The sequence below is a fragment of the Drosophila miranda genome, chromosome 2 (genome assembly GCF_003369915.1).
Source record: "Drosophila miranda strain MSH22 chromosome 2, D.miranda_PacBio2.1, whole genome shotgun sequence".
Classification (NCBI taxonomy): domain Eukaryota; kingdom Metazoa; phylum Arthropoda; class Insecta; order Diptera; family Drosophilidae; genus Drosophila; species Drosophila miranda.
In genome coordinates, this window is record NC_046675.1 from 3,337,728 (window position 1) to 3,359,110 (window position 21,383).

General features: G+C 46.8%; 10 protein-coding genes across 16 annotated transcripts in view; 6 read left to right on the top strand and 4 right to left on the bottom strand.

The window, feature by feature from the left end:
* Window positions 1–53: 53 nt before the first annotated feature.
* Window positions 54–1,918, top strand: LOC108155784 (tubulin beta-2 chain). The gene is made up of 3 exons (XM_017286844.2): window positions 54–148; window positions 224–651; window positions 705–1,918. Exons 2-3 carry the CDS (start codon window positions 259–261, stop codon window positions 1,650–1,652), a joined length of 1,341 nt encoding a protein of 446 aa, XP_017142333.1. The 5' UTR covers window positions 54–148; window positions 224–258; the 3' UTR covers window positions 1,653–1,918.
* A 488-nt stretch (window positions 1,919–2,406) lies between these two features.
* On the bottom strand, window positions 2,407–4,815 carry LOC108155783 (LMBR1 domain-containing protein 2 homolog). Its single transcript, XM_017286843.2, has 3 exons — window positions 4,629–4,815; window positions 3,235–4,566; window positions 2,407–3,172 (listed from the first exon to the last, which is right to left on the bottom strand). The coding sequence occupies exons 1-3, from the start codon at window positions 4,797–4,799 to the stop codon at window positions 2,570–2,572; spliced, it is 2,106 nt and encodes a 701-aa protein (XP_017142332.1). The 5' UTR covers window positions 4,800–4,815; the 3' UTR covers window positions 2,407–2,569.
* Window positions 4,816–4,897: 82 nt separating this feature from the next.
* On the bottom strand, window positions 4,898–5,305 carry LOC108155786 (BBSome-interacting protein 1). The gene has a single exon (XM_017286846.2). The coding sequence runs from the start codon at window positions 5,150–5,152 to the stop codon at window positions 4,916–4,918; it is 237 nt and encodes a 78-aa protein (XP_017142335.1). The 5' UTR covers window positions 5,153–5,305; the 3' UTR covers window positions 4,898–4,915.
* Window positions 5,306–5,677: 372 nt separating this feature from the next.
* Window positions 5,678–7,265, top strand: LOC108155773. Its single transcript, XM_017286830.2, has 2 exons — window positions 5,678–6,944; window positions 7,006–7,265. Exons 1-2 carry the CDS (start codon window positions 5,793–5,795, stop codon window positions 7,147–7,149), a joined length of 1,296 nt encoding a protein of 431 aa, XP_017142319.1. The 5' UTR covers window positions 5,678–5,792; the 3' UTR covers window positions 7,150–7,265.
* Window positions 7,172–8,230, bottom strand: LOC108155775 (omega-amidase NIT2). The gene is made up of 2 exons (XM_017286834.2): window positions 8,124–8,230; window positions 7,172–8,067 (listed from the first exon to the last, which is right to left on the bottom strand). Exons 1-2 carry the CDS (start codon window positions 8,140–8,142, stop codon window positions 7,235–7,237), a joined length of 852 nt encoding a protein of 283 aa, XP_017142323.1. The 5' UTR covers window positions 8,143–8,230; the 3' UTR covers window positions 7,172–7,234.
* Window positions 8,231–8,862: 632 nt separating this feature from the next.
* On the top strand, window positions 8,863–9,516 carry LOC108155777 (60S ribosomal protein L34). Its single transcript, XM_033389570.1, has 2 exons — window positions 8,863–8,943; window positions 9,006–9,516. The coding sequence occupies exons 1-2, from the start codon at window positions 8,879–8,881 to the stop codon at window positions 9,451–9,453; spliced, it is 513 nt and encodes a 170-aa protein (XP_033245461.1). The 5' UTR covers window positions 8,863–8,878; the 3' UTR covers window positions 9,454–9,516.
* On the bottom strand, window positions 9,068–14,506 carry LOC108155774 (odorant receptor 85f). 2 transcript variants are annotated; one of them, XM_033389568.1, is made up of 4 exons: window positions 10,680–14,506; window positions 10,427–10,628; window positions 10,218–10,373; window positions 9,068–10,157 (listed from the first exon to the last, which is right to left on the bottom strand). In XM_033389568.1, exons 1-4 carry the CDS (start codon window positions 11,447–11,449, stop codon window positions 10,104–10,106), a joined length of 1,182 nt encoding a protein of 393 aa, XP_033245459.1. In that variant the 5' UTR covers window positions 11,450–14,506; the 3' UTR covers window positions 9,068–10,103. The 2 variants fall into 2 exon arrangements, with proteins under 2 accessions (XP_033245459.1, XP_033245458.1); XM_033389567.1 differs by having other exon boundaries at window positions 9,068–10,373.
* On the top strand, window positions 9,577–10,085 carry LOC108155779 (protein FMC1 homolog). The gene is made up of 2 exons (XM_017286838.1): window positions 9,577–9,660; window positions 9,719–10,085. The coding sequence occupies exon 2, from the start codon at window positions 9,720–9,722 to the stop codon at window positions 10,023–10,025; it is 306 nt and encodes a 101-aa protein (XP_017142327.1). The 5' UTR covers window positions 9,577–9,660; window position 9,719; the 3' UTR covers window positions 10,026–10,085.
* Window positions 14,507–14,631: 125 nt separating the features above from the next.
* Window positions 14,632–15,253, top strand: LOC108155778. The gene has a single exon (XM_017286837.2). It carries the CDS (start codon window positions 14,733–14,735, stop codon window positions 15,183–15,185), a length of 453 nt encoding a protein of 150 aa, XP_017142326.1. The 5' UTR covers window positions 14,632–14,732; the 3' UTR covers window positions 15,186–15,253.
* Window positions 15,254–15,837: 584 nt separating this feature from the next.
* LOC108155771 (tyrosine-protein kinase Fer) overlaps window positions 15,838–21,383 on the top strand; it is a 29,858-nt gene continuing 24,312 nt past the window's right edge. For 3 of the 6 annotated variants that reach the window (XM_017286825.2, XM_017286823.2, XM_033388998.1), the window contains exons 1-3: window positions 15,838–15,923; window positions 17,608–17,913; window positions 20,004–20,191. In XM_017286825.2, coding sequence (XP_017142314.1) covers window positions 17,718–17,913; window positions 20,004–20,191 — 384 coding nt within the window. In that variant the 5' untranslated portion in view covers window positions 15,838–15,923; window positions 17,608–17,717. Of the gene's footprint in view, window positions 15,924–15,983; window positions 16,003–17,607; window positions 17,914–20,003; window positions 20,192–21,383 lie in introns of those variants that run through there. The other 3 variants (XM_017286824.1, XM_017286827.1, XM_033388996.1) reach the window with 2 other exon arrangements.

Sequence of the window (21,383 nt, forward strand, 5' to 3'; positions counted from 1 at the left end):
GAAACAAAATTCTGAACAAAGTAGTCGAGCAGTTAATCTTCACGGCTCCACCCCTGGGTTTTGTTCTCATTCTAAGTTCGTTTGATTCAGTGACAACACGTATATCGGTTGAACTTAAAAAATTCATTCGTTCGTCGGCCTTATTCCAGTAAGTTGCTCCTTTTTCAGAATTTTTTCTGAAATTAAATTTTTTATTTCCTTTTTTTTTTTTTTGTGCTGTCAGTAATTTGTTAATTATTTTCAAAATTCGAGGCTGAAATGCGCGAGATTGTTCACATTCAGGCGGGCCAGTGCGGCAACCAAATAGGGGGAAAGTTTTGGGAGGTAATATCTGACGAGCACTGCATAGATGCCACCGGCACGTACTACGGCGACAGTGATTTGCAATTAGAGCGAATAAATGTGTACTACAACGAGGCGACAGGAGCGAAGTATGTACCACGCGCCATTCTTGTCGACCTGGAGCCCGGCACCATGGATTCGGTGCGCTCGGGGGCCTTTGGTCAAATCTTCCGGCCCGACAACTTTGTCTTTGGGCAGTCGGGGGCGGGCAACAACTGGGCCAAGGGACACTACACGGAAGGAGCCGAGCTGGTGGACTCTGTGCTGGATGTGGTGCGAAAGGAGGCGGAGGGCTGTGATTGTCTGCAGGTAAGTGAGTACCCCCACACAGCGTGAATCAGGATAAACCCCTTCTCCTGCAGGGCTTCCAGCTGACTCACTCGCTCGGCGGAGGCACCGGCTCGGGCATGGGCACCCTGCTGATCTCCAAGATCCGCGAGGAGTACCCCGACCGAATCATGAACACCTTCTCGGTGGTGCCATCGCCCAAAGTGTCGGACACGGTGGTGGAGCCCTACAACGCCACCCTGAGTGTGCATCAGCTGGTGGAGAACACCGATGAGACGTACTGCATCGACAACGAGGCGCTGTACGACATCTGCTTTCGCACCTTGAAACTGACCACGCCCACCTACGGAGATCTGAATCACTTGGTGTCGGCAACCATGTCCGGGGTGACCACCTGCCTGCGCTTCCCGGGCCAGTTGAATGCCGATCTGCGCAAGCTGGCCGTGAACATGGTGCCCTTCCCCCGGCTGCACTTCTTCATGCCGGGCTTTGCGCCGCTGACATCCCGCGGATCCCAGCAGTACCGTGCCCTCACCGTGCCAGAGCTGACGCAGCAGATGTTTGACGCCAAGAACATGATGGCTGCCTGCGATCCGCGTCACGGTCGCTATCTGACAGTGGCCGCCATCTTCCGCGGGCGCATGTCCATGAAGGAGGTGGACGAGCAGATGCTGAACATCCAGAACAAGAACAGCAGCTTCTTCGTCGAGTGGATACCCAACAACTGCAAGACGGCCGTGTGCGATATACCGCCTCGCGGTCTCAAAATGTCGGCCACTTTCATTGGCAACTCAACGGCCATCCAGGAGCTGTTCAAGCGCGTCTCCGAGCAGTTTACGGCGATGTTCCGGCGCAAGGCCTTCTTGCATTGGTACACTGGCGAGGGCATGGACGAGATGGAGTTCACCGAGGCGGAGAGCAACATGAACGATCTGGTGTCGGAGTATCAGCAGTACCAGGAGGCCACTGCCGACGAAGAGGGCGAGTTCGACGAGGACGAGGAGGGTGGCGGCGATGAGTAGTCGGCCTCAATAACACACCTTACACCCACCGCCCACAATCACTCACCTTACACCCACCGCAAACAATCACACACCTTACACCCACCGCCAACACAGATCATATCAATCAATTCTAATGAAAATCTCACACTGTTCGTGTCTGTGCCAAAACAATGGGATATTTGGGGCCACCACTTCCACCTTACTGATGTTGTTGCACATATCTTCAGTTGAAGATGCGTTGGCTGATATTACACAAAAGTGCTCTTCTGGTTAGATCACACAAACACACGCAAAACCACCCACACCTTACACCTGCACCCTGCACCTACTCAAGCCCAAAGACATTCCTCTCTTCTTTTATTTTCTGTTGCAATTGCTATGTAGATACCTGCTCCCACACTAATACATACATATATACACATGTAACAGTAATAAATCTGTTTGGAGGTTATGCTGTATGTTTTTTTTTGGGGTGGCAGTGCCTTGATTGACGTATAAATTGCAAAACCTTCCATGTGCAAAAGTGGGGTTAAATGTATTCTCTACGAGTGATGACTCTTGACACGCCTCTGACCTCACGTTGTGCTTTTTTGCGGGGTCGCAAGCGTATCCATCCGCATCCCATATCGGGGCTACAACCGAAAATAAAGGACTCGGACATGAACCAGAAAGATTTGGAAACGTAGCTCAAAGGAAAGCGACTACAATAATAAGCCCATCAAGAAAAGTATAGGTAAGCCTTCGCACAACAATCAACGGATTTATAGCAATATATTTTGTTTGTAGCCTTCCTTTTATTAAATGGCGTGCATGGTGCGCAGTGCCGTGCCTGTGAGAGGAACAGCAGCAGCAGAAAATACTTAAGCGTCAACGAAACTATTTATGGAACATTGCAGACATTGAGATACATTAAAATAAATTAAGCCATTGCTTGTCTAAACATCATCGAAGAGACCGCGTGGCGGGGGCCCCACAATGCGGCGTTCGTTTTCCGCCTCATAGTCCGGGTCCAGTTCACTGGTGCCCCTGAATCCCACCTGCATTTGGGTGCTCACGCCAAACCGGTCGTTTATCTCCTCCGACAGGGAACGGGGAACGCCTAGTGCTGAGGATGAGGCCACCGCAGCATAGTCAAAGCTGCCGTCGCCGTCGCGGAGTAGTCCATCGGCTGGGGTGCGACTGCCGGCCAGGGCGCCTGCACCTGTGCGGTACTTGTTCATGTAGTCATTGCTTGCGACGGTCGGATCGGGCCGATTGAAGTCACGCCGCCTAGCCATGGCCTCCTCGGCGCGCTGTCGCCTCCGCTTCTCGCGGGCGATTAGATCCTTGCCCTCCTGCACCAACTCCGTGGCAATGGTTTCATTCTGGAGGAACTGTTGAAAGCCCAAGGCGTTCAAGGCGCGACTGCCCAGGCTGAACCACGTAGACAGACAGAAGGCCAGCATGCACATGGGAAAGTAAATGTTGAAGCCGTTGGAGATGATGCCAATGACGTCCATGTGTCCCATGATTCGAGTGTAATAAGTTTCCATCATTCGCTGATTCGAAAAATAGTTAAATAATAAGGTTTAAGGCATATCAATGGATATCTAGGACTCACCTCTGGTATAATGTGCGAATCCATGTGTATTAGACCCAGAAAATTAAGACACATTGGCGGCGTAAGGCGACACAGGAGCATGCCACTAAAGATCAGGCTGTGCTCGTTGGTCTGATGGTGGGGCGCCAGGTAGTACAGATTCAGAAAGCGAATGCGCAGAATAGTGGAGTAGGTGCAGTAGAAGAAGTAGCACAGAACCATCATCGAGAATACTTCAATGGTAAAGAAGTCGTAGCTTTCCTTGGCCAAATAAATCACATTGGCGAATATGGAGAGCACGGGATCGCGGCTGAAGAAGGTCACTTCACTCCACACGACCATAGCGGACATGGTGGCAGTGACCACACAGAGAGTCTTCAGGAACGGCGCCTTCAGTAGACACTCCCAATACCACTGCAATGTGGCGCTGTAGAAGATCCTCTCCAGATGTGTGCGTTGTCGCGGGAACTCCGATTTGAAGCGTCGCTCGGCGGAATGTATATTCCTTGCCACATCCTCCAGATGCAGCACTGTGTCTACCTGCACACTCCACAGCGCCTCAGTGCGTTGCAGCGTCTGAAGGGATTTGATCACCTGCTTGTGGATGCGAACCAGGGCCTTTTCCGAGGGCAAAATAGTGGAGCTAGTCGCTCCCATGCCGCTGCCTCCAGTGCGTGAGAAATTGCGGCTGGCCCGCTCCTGCAGCTCAATGGGAACTTTACGCATGATGGTCTCCACGCAGGGCCGCAGCTCATGGTTGTTGGGCACCACCCGGCTAATGCACTGCAGCGACTCCAGTATATCATCGACATGCTCCTCGGCCTCCGCTTTGTCCGTGCTGAGTTTGGCTGCCTTGAAGTAGGCGTATTGCAAAGTGAATCCCGGCTTGGCGTTGTTCCACAGCGAGCGTGGCACCTCAACCAGCGCGTAGCCCAGCAACAGGATTAGCAGGAACAGACCCCAGGTATTCGAAGCCGACGAGGCGATTGCCTTTAGCTTCTGCCAGTCCAGGGGCACGCCCTTGACGGCAATGTAGATGAGCAGGACACCACAGATGAATAGGTAGGAGCCGTAGTATATGGCATTCTCGATGAGCGCCGACTTTAGTTTGCCTTTGATCGTAAAATCGCCGGCCTTGAGGTACGATTGCATCAATGGCATAATCAACCAGGTGAGGAACTGCGAACTCCAGTAGATGATGCGCCACAAGTTGGGGAACACCGACTCGGGCACCATTCCCCACGGTTCCTGGCATTCGGGCGGCGGGCTTATATTGGCCGGCGCCGTTGTGCTAGCATTGCCTGCTGCGTCCAGTGCCAGCTTGTGTTCCGCCAGGCATTGCCTGTAGAGCGTCTGTAATTGGAGTTTTAATCAACCATATGGAACCATATGCCAATATGCAATTCTATACTCACCGAAGTCACGTCCAGCGGAATAGTGAAGACAATCAGAAACGAGAAACACCAGGCTGTCAGCACGGACAGGGTGACCAGGATGTGCTGACGTGGTATGTTGCCATAGCGGTACAGCGAGATGCTGGCCAAGCAGAGGGCCGCGATGATGCCGAATGTCAGTAGATAGGCCATGGTAAAAGTATCAACAACCAATTTGTGCTTTTCGTGAGTGTGTGGTGTGTGTTTGTGTGCTGTGATTACTGGCTAAGTGTAATAACTAATTCATTTCGGGCCACTTGATTGACGGCCTATTCCTTGTGGGGCTCGGTGATTTTCTTATTGTTTCGCTTCTTTTGCAGCTGACGCGCAGTTTCGCGATGCATTTCCTCTAGCCGTTCCAGCGCCTGCGTCTTTAGCGGCATCAGGTGCGGCCTACAGAAAGCCAGCTCTGTTTTGTGCTCGAAAAACAGTTTTCCGGTTGTGGGCTCAATCAGATCGATTTTCTCATTCACTTTTCTAAGCAGCTCAGACTCCACTGCGGACATGCTAGCGGATGGATGTGATACCCAATCGCTGGCACTTAGTAGGAACTCCAGCTAAGACACTATGGCACAGAGAGCAGCCGTTCGATGTGCGTTTTTATTTTACTTTATTTATTTGTTTTTGTTTAAATCAGTGGGGCCGTTCATTGACGAATTGAATAAGTTTCTCTTAGCCCACTTCACCCACCATTAAAAACACTCTTTTTAAGCACTGGTCTAAAATGGGTTAATTTGTTCATGATCGGAAATGATATTCCTCCATTTTGATATTCGGCTTAATATTACAAGCTAGCTAGGGCCCACAATTCAGCACAAATTATTTTAACTAATTAATTGATCCATTTTCTACAAGATATGCCTATTTTAAGTAATCTATTTTATTTTATTGGTTATAAAATGTTGTTTAAACAAAAAAGGGCAACACCAGGGTACACAAAATAAATTGTTTTTTACATGGTGACTACGATGGTTTTTACATGGTACTACGATGTCTGCATTGCCCAACAAAACATCGATGGCATCGATGTGTCTTCAGCTCTACAACTCTGCCATTGTTATTGTTCGATTTTGTTTTGCTGGCAAAAACCAGAAGATAAATATTCTATATAATACAGGGAGGTGGCACTGCCAAAATCGTCAATAAATGAATGACCACACAGATGTCAATGTTGACAAGACCCAGGACTGCCGCACCAGCGGCGATGGGATGGAACAACAAACCGATGGAACAAGTTCTGATGTAGTCAAGCGACCGCAACTGTCACGGAAAGACAGCACAGTTGTCCAGGAGGCGGCGATTACAAGGAGAACATCCTCAAGCAGTGGCCATGCCTCCCATCTACCGCTGCCGGGCCTCCATACGCTCTACAGACGCCCCGAAGTTGTTACCCGAAGCCTGGCCCCGGCCCTGCCCAAGGGAGAGCTGGTGCAGCTGAAGCCGCGGCTTGTGCAACCGCATCACGAACCGCTGCCGGAACACAAAAAGACTAAACCTCCAAAATTCGTTCCCTTTGAGCCATATCCAGGAGCTGTGAATCCCATGACTGCTGCACCATCGACCAAACATAAAATTCATCGCGACAAAAATAACCTTGACATCGGTGTACTCGTGGATCAAGTGTCCACACTGCGCACCCAAGAACTGGACCCTGAACCCAAGGAGAGCGACAATAAAGATGGTAGCAACGGCGAGTTGGATATCCTGAAGGAGCATTTCTCGAAAATGAGGGAGGAACGTGACTACTTCCAGGCCCAATACAAATTTCAAACGCAGGTCAATAGCGAGCTAAAGAACCTGCTGGTAGCGTCAGTTGGTGAGGATCTGCAGACTCGCGTCAATCTGCTGACCGAAGACAAGTTGCAGCTGGCTCGAGCCCTGCTGGATACTGCCAACAATCTGACGACGCATACCGAACAAATTGAGTTTCTTGCGGGACAATGCGAGGTGTGGCGATCCAAGTTCCTGGCCAGCAGTGTCATGGTCGAGGAGCTGGCACGTTGGAAGGCCGATCTCACGCAGAAAAACCAGATGCTGAACGAGTCCACCAAGCAACTGCTGCATGCCACGCACCAGATACGCGAGATCCAGCTGGATATGCTGAAGCAACTAAAGTTTTTGGCCAAAATTCGTTACCTCAATCTGCCCGCCACCGATGTGATTAGCCTGAGTGCCGAGAATCTGAACATACTACAGCGAATGGTGCTCCACACGGGAGTGGGCATTCCCGAGGAGACTCTCAAGCTGTCCAGCGCCAGCACGAGTCCGCTCTGTGAGGCGGAAAAATATGCAGTTCGGGTGCGTATTCGTATTTTTTATACAGAACTAATGTTAATCATCGTCTTTAATGTTCCTTTAGGCTCTGGAGTTCATTAGTCAGCCCCTGATGGCTACAGACGAGGCCATACGCGCCCTGTTCGACCAAGCCCAGCGACCCCACTATGTGCAATCAGTTTCTGCGGAGGCTCCTACCGACAGTCCTCTGTTGGACTTAAAGCAATAATATGTTAGTGAATCTTAAGAAATTAATGTGAAATCTGTTTAGTTATATTCAATTTTATATACAATACAATCAACAATCATTAAAATTACTGGCCATTTCTTGCGGTGGCGTACAGATCCAGGCGGCGTTGGCTGAAGACGGGAATCTGCTGACGCACTTGCTCCACCAGCGAGAAGTCAATGTCGGCCACCACAGTCTCCTCCCCATCGCTGGCACTCTTCTGGACCTTGGCCCAGGGGTCAACAATCATCGAATGGCCATAGGCCACATATTCAGCGCTGGGATCTCTAGCCGGCGATGTGGTTACCACAAAGAGTTGATTATCATTGGCCCGGGAACGTTGAAGCAGCTCCCAGTGCAAGGGTCCTGTGGTCATATTGAAGGCGGCCGGATAGATGATCATCTCACAGCCCTCGTTCCGATAGAGACGCGCCATCTCCTCGAAGCGAATGTCATAGCAGATGCCAATGCCAATCTTGTGTCCATCCACATCGATGGTGGTAAAGTCATTGCCCGCCGAGAGTGTCTCCGATTCCTTGAAGCGAATCCCGCCCTTCACATCGATGTCGAATAGATGCATCTTCCGATGTTTGGCTATCAGATCACCGCTGGGCGACCACACCGTACACGTATTGTATATGGCATCGTTCTCGCCGAGCTCTGGGATTGTTCCACCCACAATGTACACCTGATGTTTCTTGGCGAGATTCGAAAGCTGCTGCGAGGTATAGCCATCTGGTATGGTCTCGGAGTATTCGCGGAAGTATTTGGTGCCGTACGGAGCGTTGAAGCACTCGGGAAGCGTGATCAGACGGGGCTGGTGCTCCCTGACGGCGGCTTCTATTTTGCTAACAGCATTTTGCACATTGACCGTTTTGTCCTTGGAGCCCTTAAGTTGCAGCAGCGCAAGACGCATGACTACAGCACAATTTATGGTTTTATTATAAGTGAGTTTCAGCACGATATCTACTTACTGTTGCTTACTTTGCTCATGTTGACTATATGCTATATATATATATATAGAAATTCTTATCTGCTGCGGTTTGATAAGGAATCGACGACCAGCTGTTGCTTTCTATCGAAAATCACAGGCCAGGCAGAGCTGCAAAATACGATAGATAACGATAAATAAATAACCGATAAGTCATCAATAAAATTATGTAGGCACAATTAGCCAGAATTATTCAACGGAATATCAAAATTGAGCAATAGGAACGACTTTCCTCTTACGTTTTATTTGTTTGACCTTTTTTGCTAAAACCTCTTTTTAGACTAAACCCAATAAAAGCAACTACTTAAAATAAGCCAGTCTAGTAAAAAATTTATTCATTAATCGGATAAAATTAGGTGGACAGGGCTGAGAGTTCTATCTAGCTAGTAATATTCGACGGAATATCAAAAACGAGGAATATGTATAAAAGAACTTGAAAATTTCAGTATATTTACGGTATATTTTTAAAATGAGACGGTATATTTTGAGGGTCAGACGGTATATTCGATAATTCCGCTGCCATCTTTCTTTCTTTTCCTGTCTAGAGGGGTACGCACGTGTTTTTAAAAATAATTTTTGGGGAATATTCGCAAATTGGCTATAGCTGCAGAAAATATTTAACATACACCTGTTGCACATGCACCCCAAATAGTGACACAACAAAATAATAATGAATTTCTCTGCTTTTGCATACACTTTCCACGCAATCTCCTGGCCTGCAGCAGCAACAAAAACAACATGGTCCAACGTCTGACGCTAAGAAGACGCCTGTCGTACAACACACGCTCCAACAAGAGGCGCATGTAACTATATCATTCTAAGCAAGTTAAAGGTGCATTCTAATGTTCCTTGTTTTGGCTTTCAGTGTGCGCACTCCTGGCGGTCGCCTGGTGTACCAGTATGTCAAGAAGAACAAGACTGTGCCCCGTTGCGGCCAATGCAAGGAGAAGCTTAAGGGTATCACCCCCTCCCGGCCCAGCGAGCGCCCACGCATGTCCAAGCGCCTAAAGACCGTCGCCCGCACCTACGGAGGCGTTCTGTGCCACGGCTGCCTGCGCGAGCGCATCGTTCGTGCCTTCCTCATCGAGGAGCAGAAGATCGTCAAGGCCCTGAAGAGCCAGCGCGAGGCATTGGTGAAGCCGGTCAAGGCCCCCAAGGTTGAGCAGAAGAAGAAGCCCACTGGCAAGCCCACGAAGCCAGGAGCCGGCAAGGCCGGTGCCAAATCCACGGGCCCCAAGGGAGCCGCTGGCGCTAAGGGAGCTGCCGGCAAGAAGCCCGGACAGAAGCCTGCGGCTGGCAAGCCCAGGAAGTAATCGCATCGCGGACATAGGACTTCGGAGTTCAGTTAACTGCTAAATAAGAAATTTATAAATAAATTGTTTTTCCAAAACGGATTTATGCGGTTTTTATTTAGGAACTGATGAATATGACACAAATAAGGCGAGGAGGTGGCAACTCTGTTGCCAACAGCTGTTCGGCTCCGATAACTCTTCACAATTTTCGATAATCATCACAATCACGTAAGAAGGCGCTCTCTAATTTGTTTTCAATAAATTAAGTTTTTTACCCTTGGCGCAGGATGTCGGCCACCAAAGTTCTGCGCTCCCTGCTGCACGAGCTCCGCCAGGCGTCGCCAAATGGCTGCATTAAGGAATCCTTGGCCGCACGCTACATACTGGCGCAGTACAAAAAGTATGAGACAACCGACCAGCAGCTGTGCAAGGCCCGCAACGAGGCAGTCTTCTTAGGCCAAACATATCTCACCTACTTGAGTAGTCTGCGCAACTATAATGAGCTGTACAAGGAGTACCATGGACGTGGAGAGCGGTCCGTTAAGGAAACAGCCGATGTGGTCGGCTTCAAGTTGCCCACGGATCCCAAGTGATGCTAGTGACTAGATTCCTATAGTGTGTAGTGCGATTAAAGCTGATTAATGTTCAAATAATGTGTGCGTTCATTCCTTCTATTCGATCATTTGACGTATCATGGCGAGACCCCGGTAAGTCACACTCATCAGCTGAATCGGACAGGCAACTCGGATTAAGCAATGCTCTGTAAAACTACGGACTGTACTTGCCTGCTTGAAGGTGTCCCGCGAGATCGGCAAATACCCCATGGCGCTGAGTTCGACTGGCTTTTGGGCGCGGATAATGATAATCAGCAGATACTTCTTGTAGGCAATCGAGGCTTTGTGCCAGTTGTGGTTATAGGCGGCGTGGCCAATGTCTTCGCCCTAAGGAAGAAAACAGCCCATCAGATGGAACCCGAATCGACGGCACGACATACCAAATCGAGAAGCTGCTGGCCGTGATTACAAACCAAGAACAGCTGCATGACTGAAGTGCCGATGAAAAACACATATGTAATCCCCTCCAAGGTTAGGCCCTGTATAAGCGAATACACCGAAACCGTGCAGATAACTGCCGAAGTGGTAATGAGGCTTAACAACAGCGACCCACCAAAGATACCGTTGAGATCGTTCTGAAGGCTGATGGAGCAAAATAAAGTCGATACCTCATTAATACGTTTTCTCACTCACATAACCAGGTATTCGTGCTTGTTCACAATCTGCGCCAGAAAGCGATTATCATCTCCATCGTGCGTCCGATCGGGTTGGTACTCCTCCAGGGATCGAGTCATGCAGCTAAAGTGCATGCAGATCTGCACCTGAAAGCACAGCAGCCAGAGGTCTGTGGCTACGTTGGAGATCACCATGTGGGTGCTGTGAAGCCACTCCGTGGCATAGATGATGATATAGACCCAGACCGGGTGTCGATTGGGATCGTATATGAAATATGGATAGCAATGTTCATATGTAAACTGGTGCCGTGTGAAATAGGCGAAAATCGACTGTAGAATGGGACCAATGACGACCATAATGGAGGACCCAATGTAGATGAAAATCATGGCCAAAAATGATCGCGACCAGTAGTGTTCATTCACCCTATAATATTCTCTATCCTTGGTAGTTTTCGGATACAAGTCGGCCAGTTTCTTATTGAGATTTCGAATCGAGTCTCGCTGCATGGCGGTGGCGTGCTTGGTGTCCGAATTGATGACATAGGTGACCAAAGTGACGTAGCGCATGATCAGCGGGATGCTGTCTATGGTTTTGACCTCAAAAATTCGGAAAATCATAAATCCCACGCAGACTGCGTGGCTGCAGGTGCACAGCCAGCGGTAGATCCACATTACCAGCCTCCGCGAACGCGTCTCGTCCGGTGCGTCCAACACATTGTAGCCCATGAGTCGAAAAACGGCGCTGGGCATTGCGGGGAAGTCTTCGTAGCTGCGTTGCACGGATTCCATTTCGAAAGTGTTCTGAGTGCTCCATTGACGAATGAGGCGGTATTTATAGAGCTCTGATACTAGGAATAGCTTGCGGTTAAGGGTTTCCCCTTTGATGTGGTTTGCATTCAAGGTGGCAGAGCAATTAAAGGACCTCAGACACCTGTCGCTATTAATGGAAAGGATTACGTGCCCTCTGTCAATTATACGAAGCGTCAAAATATTTCAATGATGTATGTAAATGTCCCCAACACCCAAGCGATTGCCTCATTTGGAAAACCAAAGGAATGCGAACGGAAACATCTTAAAATTTTAGTATATTGTATACTTATTTTTACTGCATTACAAAGATCAGACCATAAAAAGAGAGGCGTACGAATTAAAATGAACATTAATTAAGATCAATTGAGAGATCCGCAGAATCAAAGATGCAATAACCAAGGCCAAATGGGGTTATATGTACATATGTACGGTTTCTGTGCTCAATTCGTACTAGGGTTTCATAGGTCAGCTGTGCCTGTATTCTTAGTCGTTCAATTTAAGGGGTAAAACCCCTATCCAAGGTTTTCTGGTCGGGGAATGTCTTGCGGTTTGACACCTTTGAAGCCTAATCGTTTATTCTTTGAACTTTAGAACCCAGTAAGACGATAAGGCGACAATTATATAGTGGGTTGAACGAGGTTACACGTTGAAGGAACTCTCTAGATAAGTCCGTTTCCATTACCATCTGTACTGTTGTTGAGAAAGAGTTTGATGTAATTATATCTTCGTAGCCAGCGTGTTTGCTGTTGTCATTCCAGCAAATGCCCATAAAAATATCTACGCACAAGAAATGCATTCAAGCTGTTTGAAAGGAAAATGGGAAAAAGACGAAGAGAGAGAGAAAAGAAACCACTTGGTCATTGCTTGCACTTAATAATTTCCATAAATGTGCACCTCCTCAGTTCTCTGGGGTGTATTTACCGTTTCTTTGTTGCTGTGGACATTAATGAAATTCTTGCACACAGCAGCAAATTGGCATGGGATTCCTATAGCTGCCCTCCCGGTCCCCAACCCATTCCTCCTACTAGTATCTGAGTGGAATGCTAAGCAGCCCAGGAATTGGTTGCCTCTCGTCTGGGGGGAACACTGCTAGGTGTTGGGTATGTCATATAGGTACGTAGTTTTCTCAGACATATAAGATACTTGGGCAGGCTATCTCTCAAAGGGATTTCTCATTCACTTTATAATGGTTTTGTTTTGATTCTCTTACTTAATACTCGCCCCTCCGACCGAGTCACTTTACTGCTGTCACTCTATTGCACAACTTTCAAGTCGGTCATCTATTGTTTGTCGAGTTCCCATTACCGAACCGAACCGAACCACTCGGTCACACACCAGAACCATGGGTTCAGCCCCCAGTTTGAACTTCTCTCATCAATTTTCCACTGTCTTACACTGCATGGGTAATTTATTCATTAGTTTCAATTGACAACAAAATGTTGGTCTCCATCCGCAACCGATGCCAGCCGGGGAGCTCTCTATATATCGAGAGTATTGAAATTGAAACTGAAATTGCAACATTGTGAGTGCGTTCTGTAGAACTCACTCAACCAGCGGCCACCCCAAACATTTACGGCTCATTTCGGGAGATTTATGTCTGGCGAAGATGCGTCACTTTCGAGTATTCCTCTCGTGTTCTTAAATTAGATGCAGATATTTGGGACGCTCTTCTACTTATAGTTGGCCCAATTACCCGCACATACCCCTTGCACCCGCAAGTGCCAGGCGGCTGTTAAGTTCCATTCCTGTTTATTTCTATGGGATATCCGCAAATAAAATAGGAATATTGTCATCCTTGGATAGGGTCTGGGAAATGGTGCCGGGTGTGCGGCATCCCGGTATCTCTGTCGCACTAAATACTTTATGAGGCTGAGGCGCCTTGATTTTTTTTTATCGTCTGGCTCCAACTAAAATAAACTCAGCAGTCCCGGTTTACAGCTCCCAGTCCCGTTTGCCGGACGCCGGTGCATACAATAGACAACGGCAAACACCCTAAAACCCAAAAGAAAACACAGAATGCAAACAAGAGCATCCGAGATGAATGACTGGGCAGAACAAAGGAGTGCCAGAGTCAGACGTGGGCAACAGGCTGGCGGTGGACAGGAATGGCAGTGGACCGGGACTGGGACGGGGAGATGTCTGGCAGCAGCAGGAGCTGCCTCGGCAGAGGAAAAGGACCATTTGCCCGGCAATCAAATCAATGGTCAGGGGTTTTGTCCTCCAACACGGCAGCATTAATCGGTATAAAGTACAATTTCTCACACCCCTATACGAGTCGATGCGATTTCAATATCCATTATTCAAGTAGTGGGATGGGTAGATGGGTATCGGGGAGTGGAATGGACTGGACACTAAAGCAAGAGAAGGCGCCTGACATTGCAGAACTTTACAAACAGTGCTGGCATTATGCGCAGCCCAGGATCCAGGACGCAGGACCAAGCACCCAGCACCCAGCACCACCCAGACCACAAGGATAACAAAGGACGCAAGGAGCAGGAGAGGAAACGTAAAGTTGCTGCGCTTTTCACTTTTCCATTTATTAATGAATTTATTGGCCCGACTGCATTTGATGGGCAAATGCATTTCCACATTTATCCTGGCACTGGCCCTGGCAGGATTCGAACGGGGTCGGAATCGAATGGTGGCATGGAAATGGCTGAGTTTGTGGGGGGTGCCATTGGTTAAGGGGTAGTAGATCTACGCATAACATTTATCATACTCGTAGCTTTTTGTTTTGGTTACATTTCAGCTGCCTTTGTTGTCCGGGCGGGTGTTTGTCTCCTGTTTGATGGGTGGGTGGTAGCGATGGTAATGGATCCTGGCAGCTGTCGAAAACCAAAGTGCTGAACCATGGTAATTAATAGTGCGGAAAGGCAGTTTTGGTAATTCTAGGATTACAATAGATAGGAAGAGAGAGGGATACACAGGGGAGAGAATAATGGAACTGGCAAAAAGTAAAAGTCAGCAAACATTTGAGATCCCTGTCAAATCCCCTTTGAATGCAACTCGTTTTGGACTTCCCCGAGAATGACTTTTCGTTTCTTGCAAGAACAACAGATGTCATAGGGAAATCGGTATCTATTTAAACGCAATTTTCACATTGGTTATACACTTCAAGGGTATATAATCGAAGATTAAATTAGTGGATTCGTAGACTCCTATTTATTGGACAAAACTAAAACTACATCTGTTCTATCTGTTCAAAATTTGTCAACCTAGGAGATAAGTTTGAAAAATTGCTCGTTCGAAAGTATTTGGAAACATGCAAAAGACCTGGAGAACGCCGCTGCACAAGCGTAAAATATGGAAGAAGACCTCGATACTGGGTCGCTTGGTGTACTATATGCAGCCTTTGGTGGATCATCTGCAGGATTTCTGGCTGCAGCCTTGGTTGGTTCCCTTCCCCACAATGCTGAAGGTCGTATATACCTGCGTCCTCGTTTTCGTCATTCTTCTGCCGATCCTTTTTCCACTATTTGTCGTGCTCGTCTACTATGGCATCTTCCAGTACGTGAGCGAGCAGCACTCTTGGTTCCACTTTGGTGAGAACTGGGATCTCCTCGGTTCTTTGGTATATCTTTGGAATTTTGAAGTGACCAACAACAAGTATAAGCTCTACGTGAACATGTGCTTTGATCGGTATCGCGTGATCATAACAGCAATATCTGCGACAGTGGACTATACGCGCATGGCCCTGAATTTCCTCTGTGAATGAATGAATGCCGATCTCTCCAAATTGTGATGTGACAAAATTTTAATAAATGCAAATGTATAAACAACAAAGCGACATATTCCATAAATGATTTTTAAAAATATACATTTAAATTTTTAGTAAAGAACAGGGTATGTAAACGTCCATACCTCTCGTATTATTTTCATTTCACTTGCAGCATGTTGACGAGGCCTCTGCATGTAGCTGTAGAGACTAGCAACATTATCGAACATTTAAAAGTATGTGGCGATGATAATCAAACAGATATACATATATATCGTATGTGTTCATGAGCCCGCGGGTTTTCAAATTAACTGGGCTCACGGCGGCAAGTATTATATATAGAGATTATAAAGTTGTCACGTATACCTCTCGTTTCGGCTATTGGATCAGCCCAAAATGACCATGTGCCTAAATTGGTGGATTTGAGAAGACATTGCCTTGGGAATTCTAGTCCTGATAAGTGCGGATGAAATATTTAAACTATTTAATACATCGATATTATGAAGCGATACATCTTATCGAAAAATTCTATCGAACATATTTTGTCAACATGATGCCGGGCAACATTTTTAGGTCCGCAGCAACACTTTTAGGTCCCCAGCAACATTTTAAAATGGTCGAATTGAAAGAACGGCCTTTGCGCCCCGAAACAGAAAAAAATCTCGTGAGTTTTGAACATGTCGGCCCCGGAGGAAACAACAGAAAAATAGTGTCGAATTTTTTTCTGAATTCAGAAAAGTCCGTTGATATTACTTAAGCAATAATATTATCAAAAAAAATATATAAATATCAATATTCGATATATATATCAATAAAAGTAAATATCTTGTCCGCGGCTCGCAATACAACAAAAACCCGACGGTTGGCACTTTTAAGCGAATTTAGCAGTTCCGTTGATACTTACATATATCCCAAATCATTATGCCAAAACCAAATATCACCTACAAAAATAATATACAATGAATATTCAACATGCCTAGGGCATTCGCTTCCTTCCGGTTTCCAGTGACGTTTTCCCGTAGTGAAGTTACAGATCTCTGATAGGAAATTTGAAATCGTCGTCGCTGGCGTCAACATTTGATAAAGCCTTTAATACGATAACGATCTATATATAAAATCGTGATTGTGCTCTGATTACGCAAATTGCAGTGACAGCCGCAGTCCAAAGAGAAAAGAGAGATTCTGCGGTAAAAGTGCTCCCCGTTTTCCCGTTTTCCCGTTTCCCCTCCATAAACCATAAACAAATGCAGATCGCCTTATCAGATCGGGGGTTTGGAGATTTATTTCGTTATTGCTTATAGCGGAGCACTAAAGTTTTTTTGTTTTACATTTTTAATTTATATAACGGTGTGGTTGTGCGGTGCTGTGCGGTGCGGTTCCTGTTCTGGTTCTCGAAGAAGATCCCCCAGTTAGTGGTTGTTGTTGTTGGTGCTGCCTAACCCGTTTATGTTTTACCCGACTTGGCCAACTCCGATATGGGGAGTGGAGTAGTGGAGTGGAGGGGCACGCACATACAAACAATGCATCAAGTTGTTGTTCTGGCGCATCCATGTATCTGTAAGATACACGTACTTGCCGCACACACCTTGTGCCCCTCAGTGTTTCCTTATTGACTGACGACTGGGCTGGCTTCTCCTCCTCCTCCTCCTCCTGCTGCTGCTCTCCTCTTGCGCGGCGGCTCTTGGGGCAATGTTTATTTTCGTTTGCTATCCCCACAGCAAGCGGGAAAAACAAGTTTTCCTCTTTGAAAAAGAAAAAAAAACAACCTCAACACAGCACACAGCAGCAGCAGCAGCAGCCACAACTGCGCCGCAGCTTAGGTCTTGGAAAATACTTTGTGAAAAGTTCAAGTGAAGACAACTGTTGCATTCAAAATACCACAAAATGAATTCATATATATTTTACACTCAACTTGGAGTTGAGGCGAAGAAAGAGATGCGGAAAATGCGTTAATTAGCGGATAAAAAAGTATCTGCCAGTGACTCGAATAAAGTCGTTAATCAAAAGCCGGACGGATCGGTGTGTAATTAGCAAATGTCGCCAGCCACAGCCGCAATCGAAGAGAGAAAGAGGGAGATATCTGCATAAAGAAATACGAAACATGTGAAAGTTTATTTTTTTTTGGCTGCATTTCAGAGCACCCAAAAAAAAAGTGAATACGAAATATATGTAGGAGTGTGTGTGTGTGTGCGGCATAAGTAATTAATTTCAGTGGGGCCCCTTTAACAAGGGGAGACAGAAAAGTGTCAAAACGGGCGTGAAAAATAACCCCCTCCCCCCATTAAAAATATTTATTGGCATGCAACAAGTGTTTGCCATATGTCCGCGGCCGCCGATTCGATTTTCCCTCAGTGTTTTTTCTGGTGTTCTGATTGTGCAATTTACTCAAAAAGTGAAGTTCTTTACCCCCACCTCCATCTAGCGCCCCCCCGATAATCACAAAAACTGAATCATCCGAATGGTATTCCTATATCAGAGAGAGCCATAGCGAAAAATAGTGCAAATCGAGAGAAAATATAGAACTCCATCAAAATGGGCTTCTCATCGGCCCTGCAAAGTCGGGCCGCACACGAGGCGCTCATCGTGCGGCAGGATGCCGAGCTGCGTCTCATGGAGACCATGAAGAGATCCATCCAGTTGAAGGCCAAATGCGACAAGGAATACGCAATCAGTTTGACAGCTGTGGCCCAACAGGGCCTGAAAATCGATCGGGCTGACGAAATGCAAGGTAAATACAAGACCAAAACATCCCCATTTCCAGCGCCATTTCCAGCGCCATCCCCATCCCCATCTCCACATCCCATTCCGAATAGACAGTCTTTGGCAGATAAGATACCATACCCCAGACAGCCGCCAATTGTTTGGTCAATGATACTACGGATATTTTGCAAGTACAATTCCAAGAAAAGAACATTCCTCTGATTGCAGTAGACCAACCTGCCTAAAGATAAGTGTTTTTGTTTTGTTTTCTTTTGTTTTGAGCTCGCCAAACAGACTTTATGGGGCAGTGATTGAACACCAGCTATGATAGCTGTAGAATACAAGTCCTAATCAATTTATGATAGGCGGTTCGAAAAGGGATCAGCTCTTAGTTGGAAAAATTCGAGCTGTAGAAGTTCCCCCAGAGTGATAAAAACTATTACAATTTTGAAATCAAAGCAGAAATATGCATTGCCAGAAAATACAGTTGTTGGAAATTGTTAACATCTGTTCAAAATCTGGAAATATAGTTCAAACAAGTGAATGAATCTTTCGGATATGCTCGAGAGAGAGTGTTTCCTTTGAGGCTTATGTTGCAACTGTTGACATAAACATTACTCAGAGAATTGTTTCGAGGTTTCCTCGGTTATAGGAACCACCAGCTATCATCCATTAGTCAGAGTATTACGCCCGTTGCAAGGGTTGCCGTCTGTTGTTGTCGATAAACTGGCCAGTCAATGTCCCTTGTCCCTTGTACCCAGCCGAGTGACGCCAAATGGACAATCGCCACAAACCAGAAATAAGTAGTCACAGCCCAGGGAGGGAGGGAGAGGCAGAGAGAGAGAGAGTTATTAAAGCTCGCATGCCATTAAGTTGGGAAAGGAAGCATCTGTTCAGCCATATATCTTACATATAGTTTATCTCCAGAGCCTCTTGCCAAAATCTAGTCTCCTTCCTATTGTTGTTTGTGCTTCGGTTTTAGTGTGAATTTTGGCAGCCTCCGCCACCGGCCAAAAGGGAAGTTTCCGGAGTGAAGCCAATCGCGTGACTTGATCGCGTTTCCCAGTGAGTAATACGCGTAAGGTTTTATTTCAAGCGATTTGAGATAATCACCAGACAAGCAAATTGTTTTCAACTACCGTGCTCCGTGCTCCGTGCTCTGTGTGGCATCATCAGCCCCGGACAGGACTCGGCTCCACCTCATGTGGGTAATTGCTGGAAAACTGGCAAAACGTTCTGTGTATCTCCAAGATACTTGCACTGCACTGCACTGCACTAAGCTCATCAAAGTGTCGACAAAGTGCAGCTGTCCGCCCCAGAGCCCAGAGCAGCACACACCCTTCCAGATGCGGACTACGAGTGTAATTGCTATAATTTCCAGTCAGTGTCAGTTTTGGGGCCTGGGAAATGTTTCTGTTTGCTGTTTACATTGCCAAACAAACGTATCCGCTGGTTGGGAGCGCACAAGCACTCACACACGCACACGCACACGCATTCCATAGCGAATGATTTAGTTCGGACCATTTGATAGTTTCACAGATACAGCCAGACACAGACACAGACGTAGACTGCAGCAGCTGCCTCGTATTTTATTCTCTGCTGACTTCTCAGATTTGCCTCTCGTCTCACCTTGACCATGAACTTGGGGTTGGAAGCAAGCGGCTCTGCTCCACTGTTCCACTGCTCTGACTGCAACGAAACTGAGTTTCAAATGAAACTCAACGAACCGAAAAAGATTTTGGCCAACTATTCCGTTTCCGTTTTGTTTGGCAGCTAGTTTATTGTGGAATCAACCGAAAATCTGAGCTGAAGCAAGGCTGAATCATTGGCTGAAATTTTCCCCAACTGGTAAGTGGAGACAATTCGAGTGGAGACATGACTCACAGCCGTATGCAATTTGTGGATTTGTCTCGGGTTTTGCGGTCATTAAAACGGTCCGATTGTTTATCAGTCTATTGCGTCTTTGGATTTGCGAAATGCAATGCCACCGGATACCCATCATCCAACATCACAACCTGTTGGGTATCGAAATCAAGTGCCTAATTACATTTTTCCTCCCCCCATTGTATCAGCTTTCTCTTTGGCTAATGAAATGATCGTTTGTTTTTCGTCTTGCAGGCAGCCTCATCACAAAGTCCTGGCGATCCTACATGGATGAACTAGACCAACAGGCCAAACAGTTCAAGTCGAATGCCGAGCAGCTGGAAGTGGTCTGCGACAAGCTGACACATCTCTCGCAGGACAAGCGGAAGGCGCGCAAGGCCTACCAGGAGGAGCACGCCAAAATTGCGGCACGCCTCAATCATGTGAGTGTCCGGGCCAACACCTCAAATAGCCCGTAATGCCCGAACCCAAACCCAAACCCAAAAACAATTTTAAGACGCACCCCAATCGCAGTGCAAATAACTCATTAAAGCCCTGTGTGCACTGGGGGAAAAAATGTTTGATAGTAATTCTGTATCTTTGGAGGCGCTAAAGAATGTTGAATAAGATTAGAGTATCTGTGGATTATGAAACTCTTGCATGATTATCATTAAAGATGAAAGATCGTTTCTCAATGACAGATAGATCTTTAAACCATTGAAGCTTGGATGTTTATTCACGAACACCTTGGAAATACCTTGCAGATAAAGTAATAATCTTCTTGCAAGCAATCAGATTTCTGCGCGTGTAGAAATTAATTTATGATTACCATTGAAGAACAGCAATAACAAACAATAGCAATAATGATTATGAGAGTTCGGTGTTTGGGGCTCGGGGCTCGGAACGGATCCATGAACCTATGGGACTCTCGCCCACAGCTGGCTTTTGTTGTTTGTCTTCTACTGGCTGCTGCTTCTTGCTTTTTGCCTATTGTTCGATGTTCTTATGTCGTATATTAAGTATTTGTATAATCAAAATAAATATTATTATTATTATGCTTTGGCTGCGGAAAAGAAGAAACGAAACTCTTGGGGAATACGCGTATTTAAGCGGCTTACGGCTTTCGGCTTACGGTTTACGGTTTACGGTTTAAGGGGCTTGTAAACACTCCACTCCACTGGCGAAAAGCAGAACGAAACACACACCACAAACGCCTTTGTTAGAGAGCCCCGAAAACACCGCGTACTAAATCAATAGAAGTGTTTATTTATGAGTCGTGTCGTGCCGTGTTGTGTGCGGCAACAAGTTTATTAACCCATGGGGCAACAACAGCCGAGAATCGAGAGCAATACAAGCGTGAAGAAGGGTCAACAAATTGGTCTATACATCAGTCCTCCTGTATTCACGGATGCTGGCTGCTGACAGCGAAATTAGCATTTGACAGCCAACAAAGAAGTCGCCAAAAAGGTGGCCATGCGGCATGTTGCAAACAGAAAACAGATCTGTAGCCGATGTGGCAGCAGCAGCGGGCAGGGAACAGCGAACAGCCGCTGCCAATATGGCCCCGCCGATGACCCAATAAAAATTGTTCTGTTGTTGTGATTCTGGCATAGAATTCAGGCCCGGCCACTGTTT

Bases quoted from the DNA above. Each gene is read 5' to 3' on its own strand.
- LOC108155784 (XM_017286844.2), top strand. From the start codon at position 259: ATGCGCGAGATTGTTCACATTCAGGCGGGCCAGTGCGGCAACCAAATA. The intron at 652-704 runs GTAAGTGAGTAC...CTTCTCCTGCAG, and splicing joins AGGGCTGTGATTGTCTGCAG to GGCTTCCAGCTGACTCACTC.
- LOC108155778 (XM_017286837.2), top strand. From the start codon at position 14,733: ATGCAAAAGACCTGGAGAACGCCGCTGCACAAGCGTAAAATATGGAAG.
- LOC108155777 (XM_033389570.1), top strand. From the start codon at position 8,879: ATGGTCCAACGTCTGACGCTAAGAAGACGCCTGTCGTACAACACACGC. The intron at 8,944-9,005 runs GTAACTATATCA...TTTGGCTTTCAG, and splicing joins CGCTCCAACAAGAGGCGCAT to TGTGCGCACTCCTGGCGGTC.
- LOC108155786 (XM_017286846.2), bottom strand. From the start codon at position 5,152: ATGTCCGCAGTGGAGTCTGAGCTGCTTAGAAAAGTGAATGAGAAAATC.
- LOC108155783 (XM_017286843.2), bottom strand. From the start codon at position 4,799: ATGGCCTATCTACTGACATTCGGCATCATCGCGGCCCTCTGCTTGGCC. The intron at 4,567-4,628 runs GTGAGTATAGAA...CTCCAATTACAG, and splicing joins TTCCGCTGGACGTGACTTCG to ACGCTCTACAGGCAATGCCT. The intron at 3,173-3,234 runs GTGAGTCCTAGA...TTTTCGAATCAG, and splicing joins ATTCGCACATTATACCAGAG to CGAATGATGGAAACTTATTA.
- LOC108155773 (XM_017286830.2), top strand. From the start codon at position 5,793: ATGAATGACCACACAGATGTCAATGTTGACAAGACCCAGGACTGCCGC. The intron at 6,945-7,005 runs GTGCGTATTCGT...ATGTTCCTTTAG, and splicing joins CGGAAAAATATGCAGTTCGG to GCTCTGGAGTTCATTAGTCA.
- LOC108155774 (XM_033389567.1), bottom strand. From the start codon at position 11,449: ATGGAATCCGTGCAACGCAGCTACGAAGACTTCCCCGCAATGCCCAGC. The intron at 10,629-10,679 runs GTGAGTGAGAAA...TTGCTCCATCAG, and splicing joins AAGCACGAATACCTGGTTAT to CCTTCAGAACGATCTCAACG. The intron at 10,374-10,426 runs GTATGTCGTGCC...TTTCTTCCTTAG, and splicing joins GCCAGCAGCTTCTCGATTTG to GGCGAAGACATTGGCCACGC.
- LOC108155779 (XM_017286838.1), top strand. From the start codon at position 9,720: ATGTCGGCCACCAAAGTTCTGCGCTCCCTGCTGCACGAGCTCCGCCAG.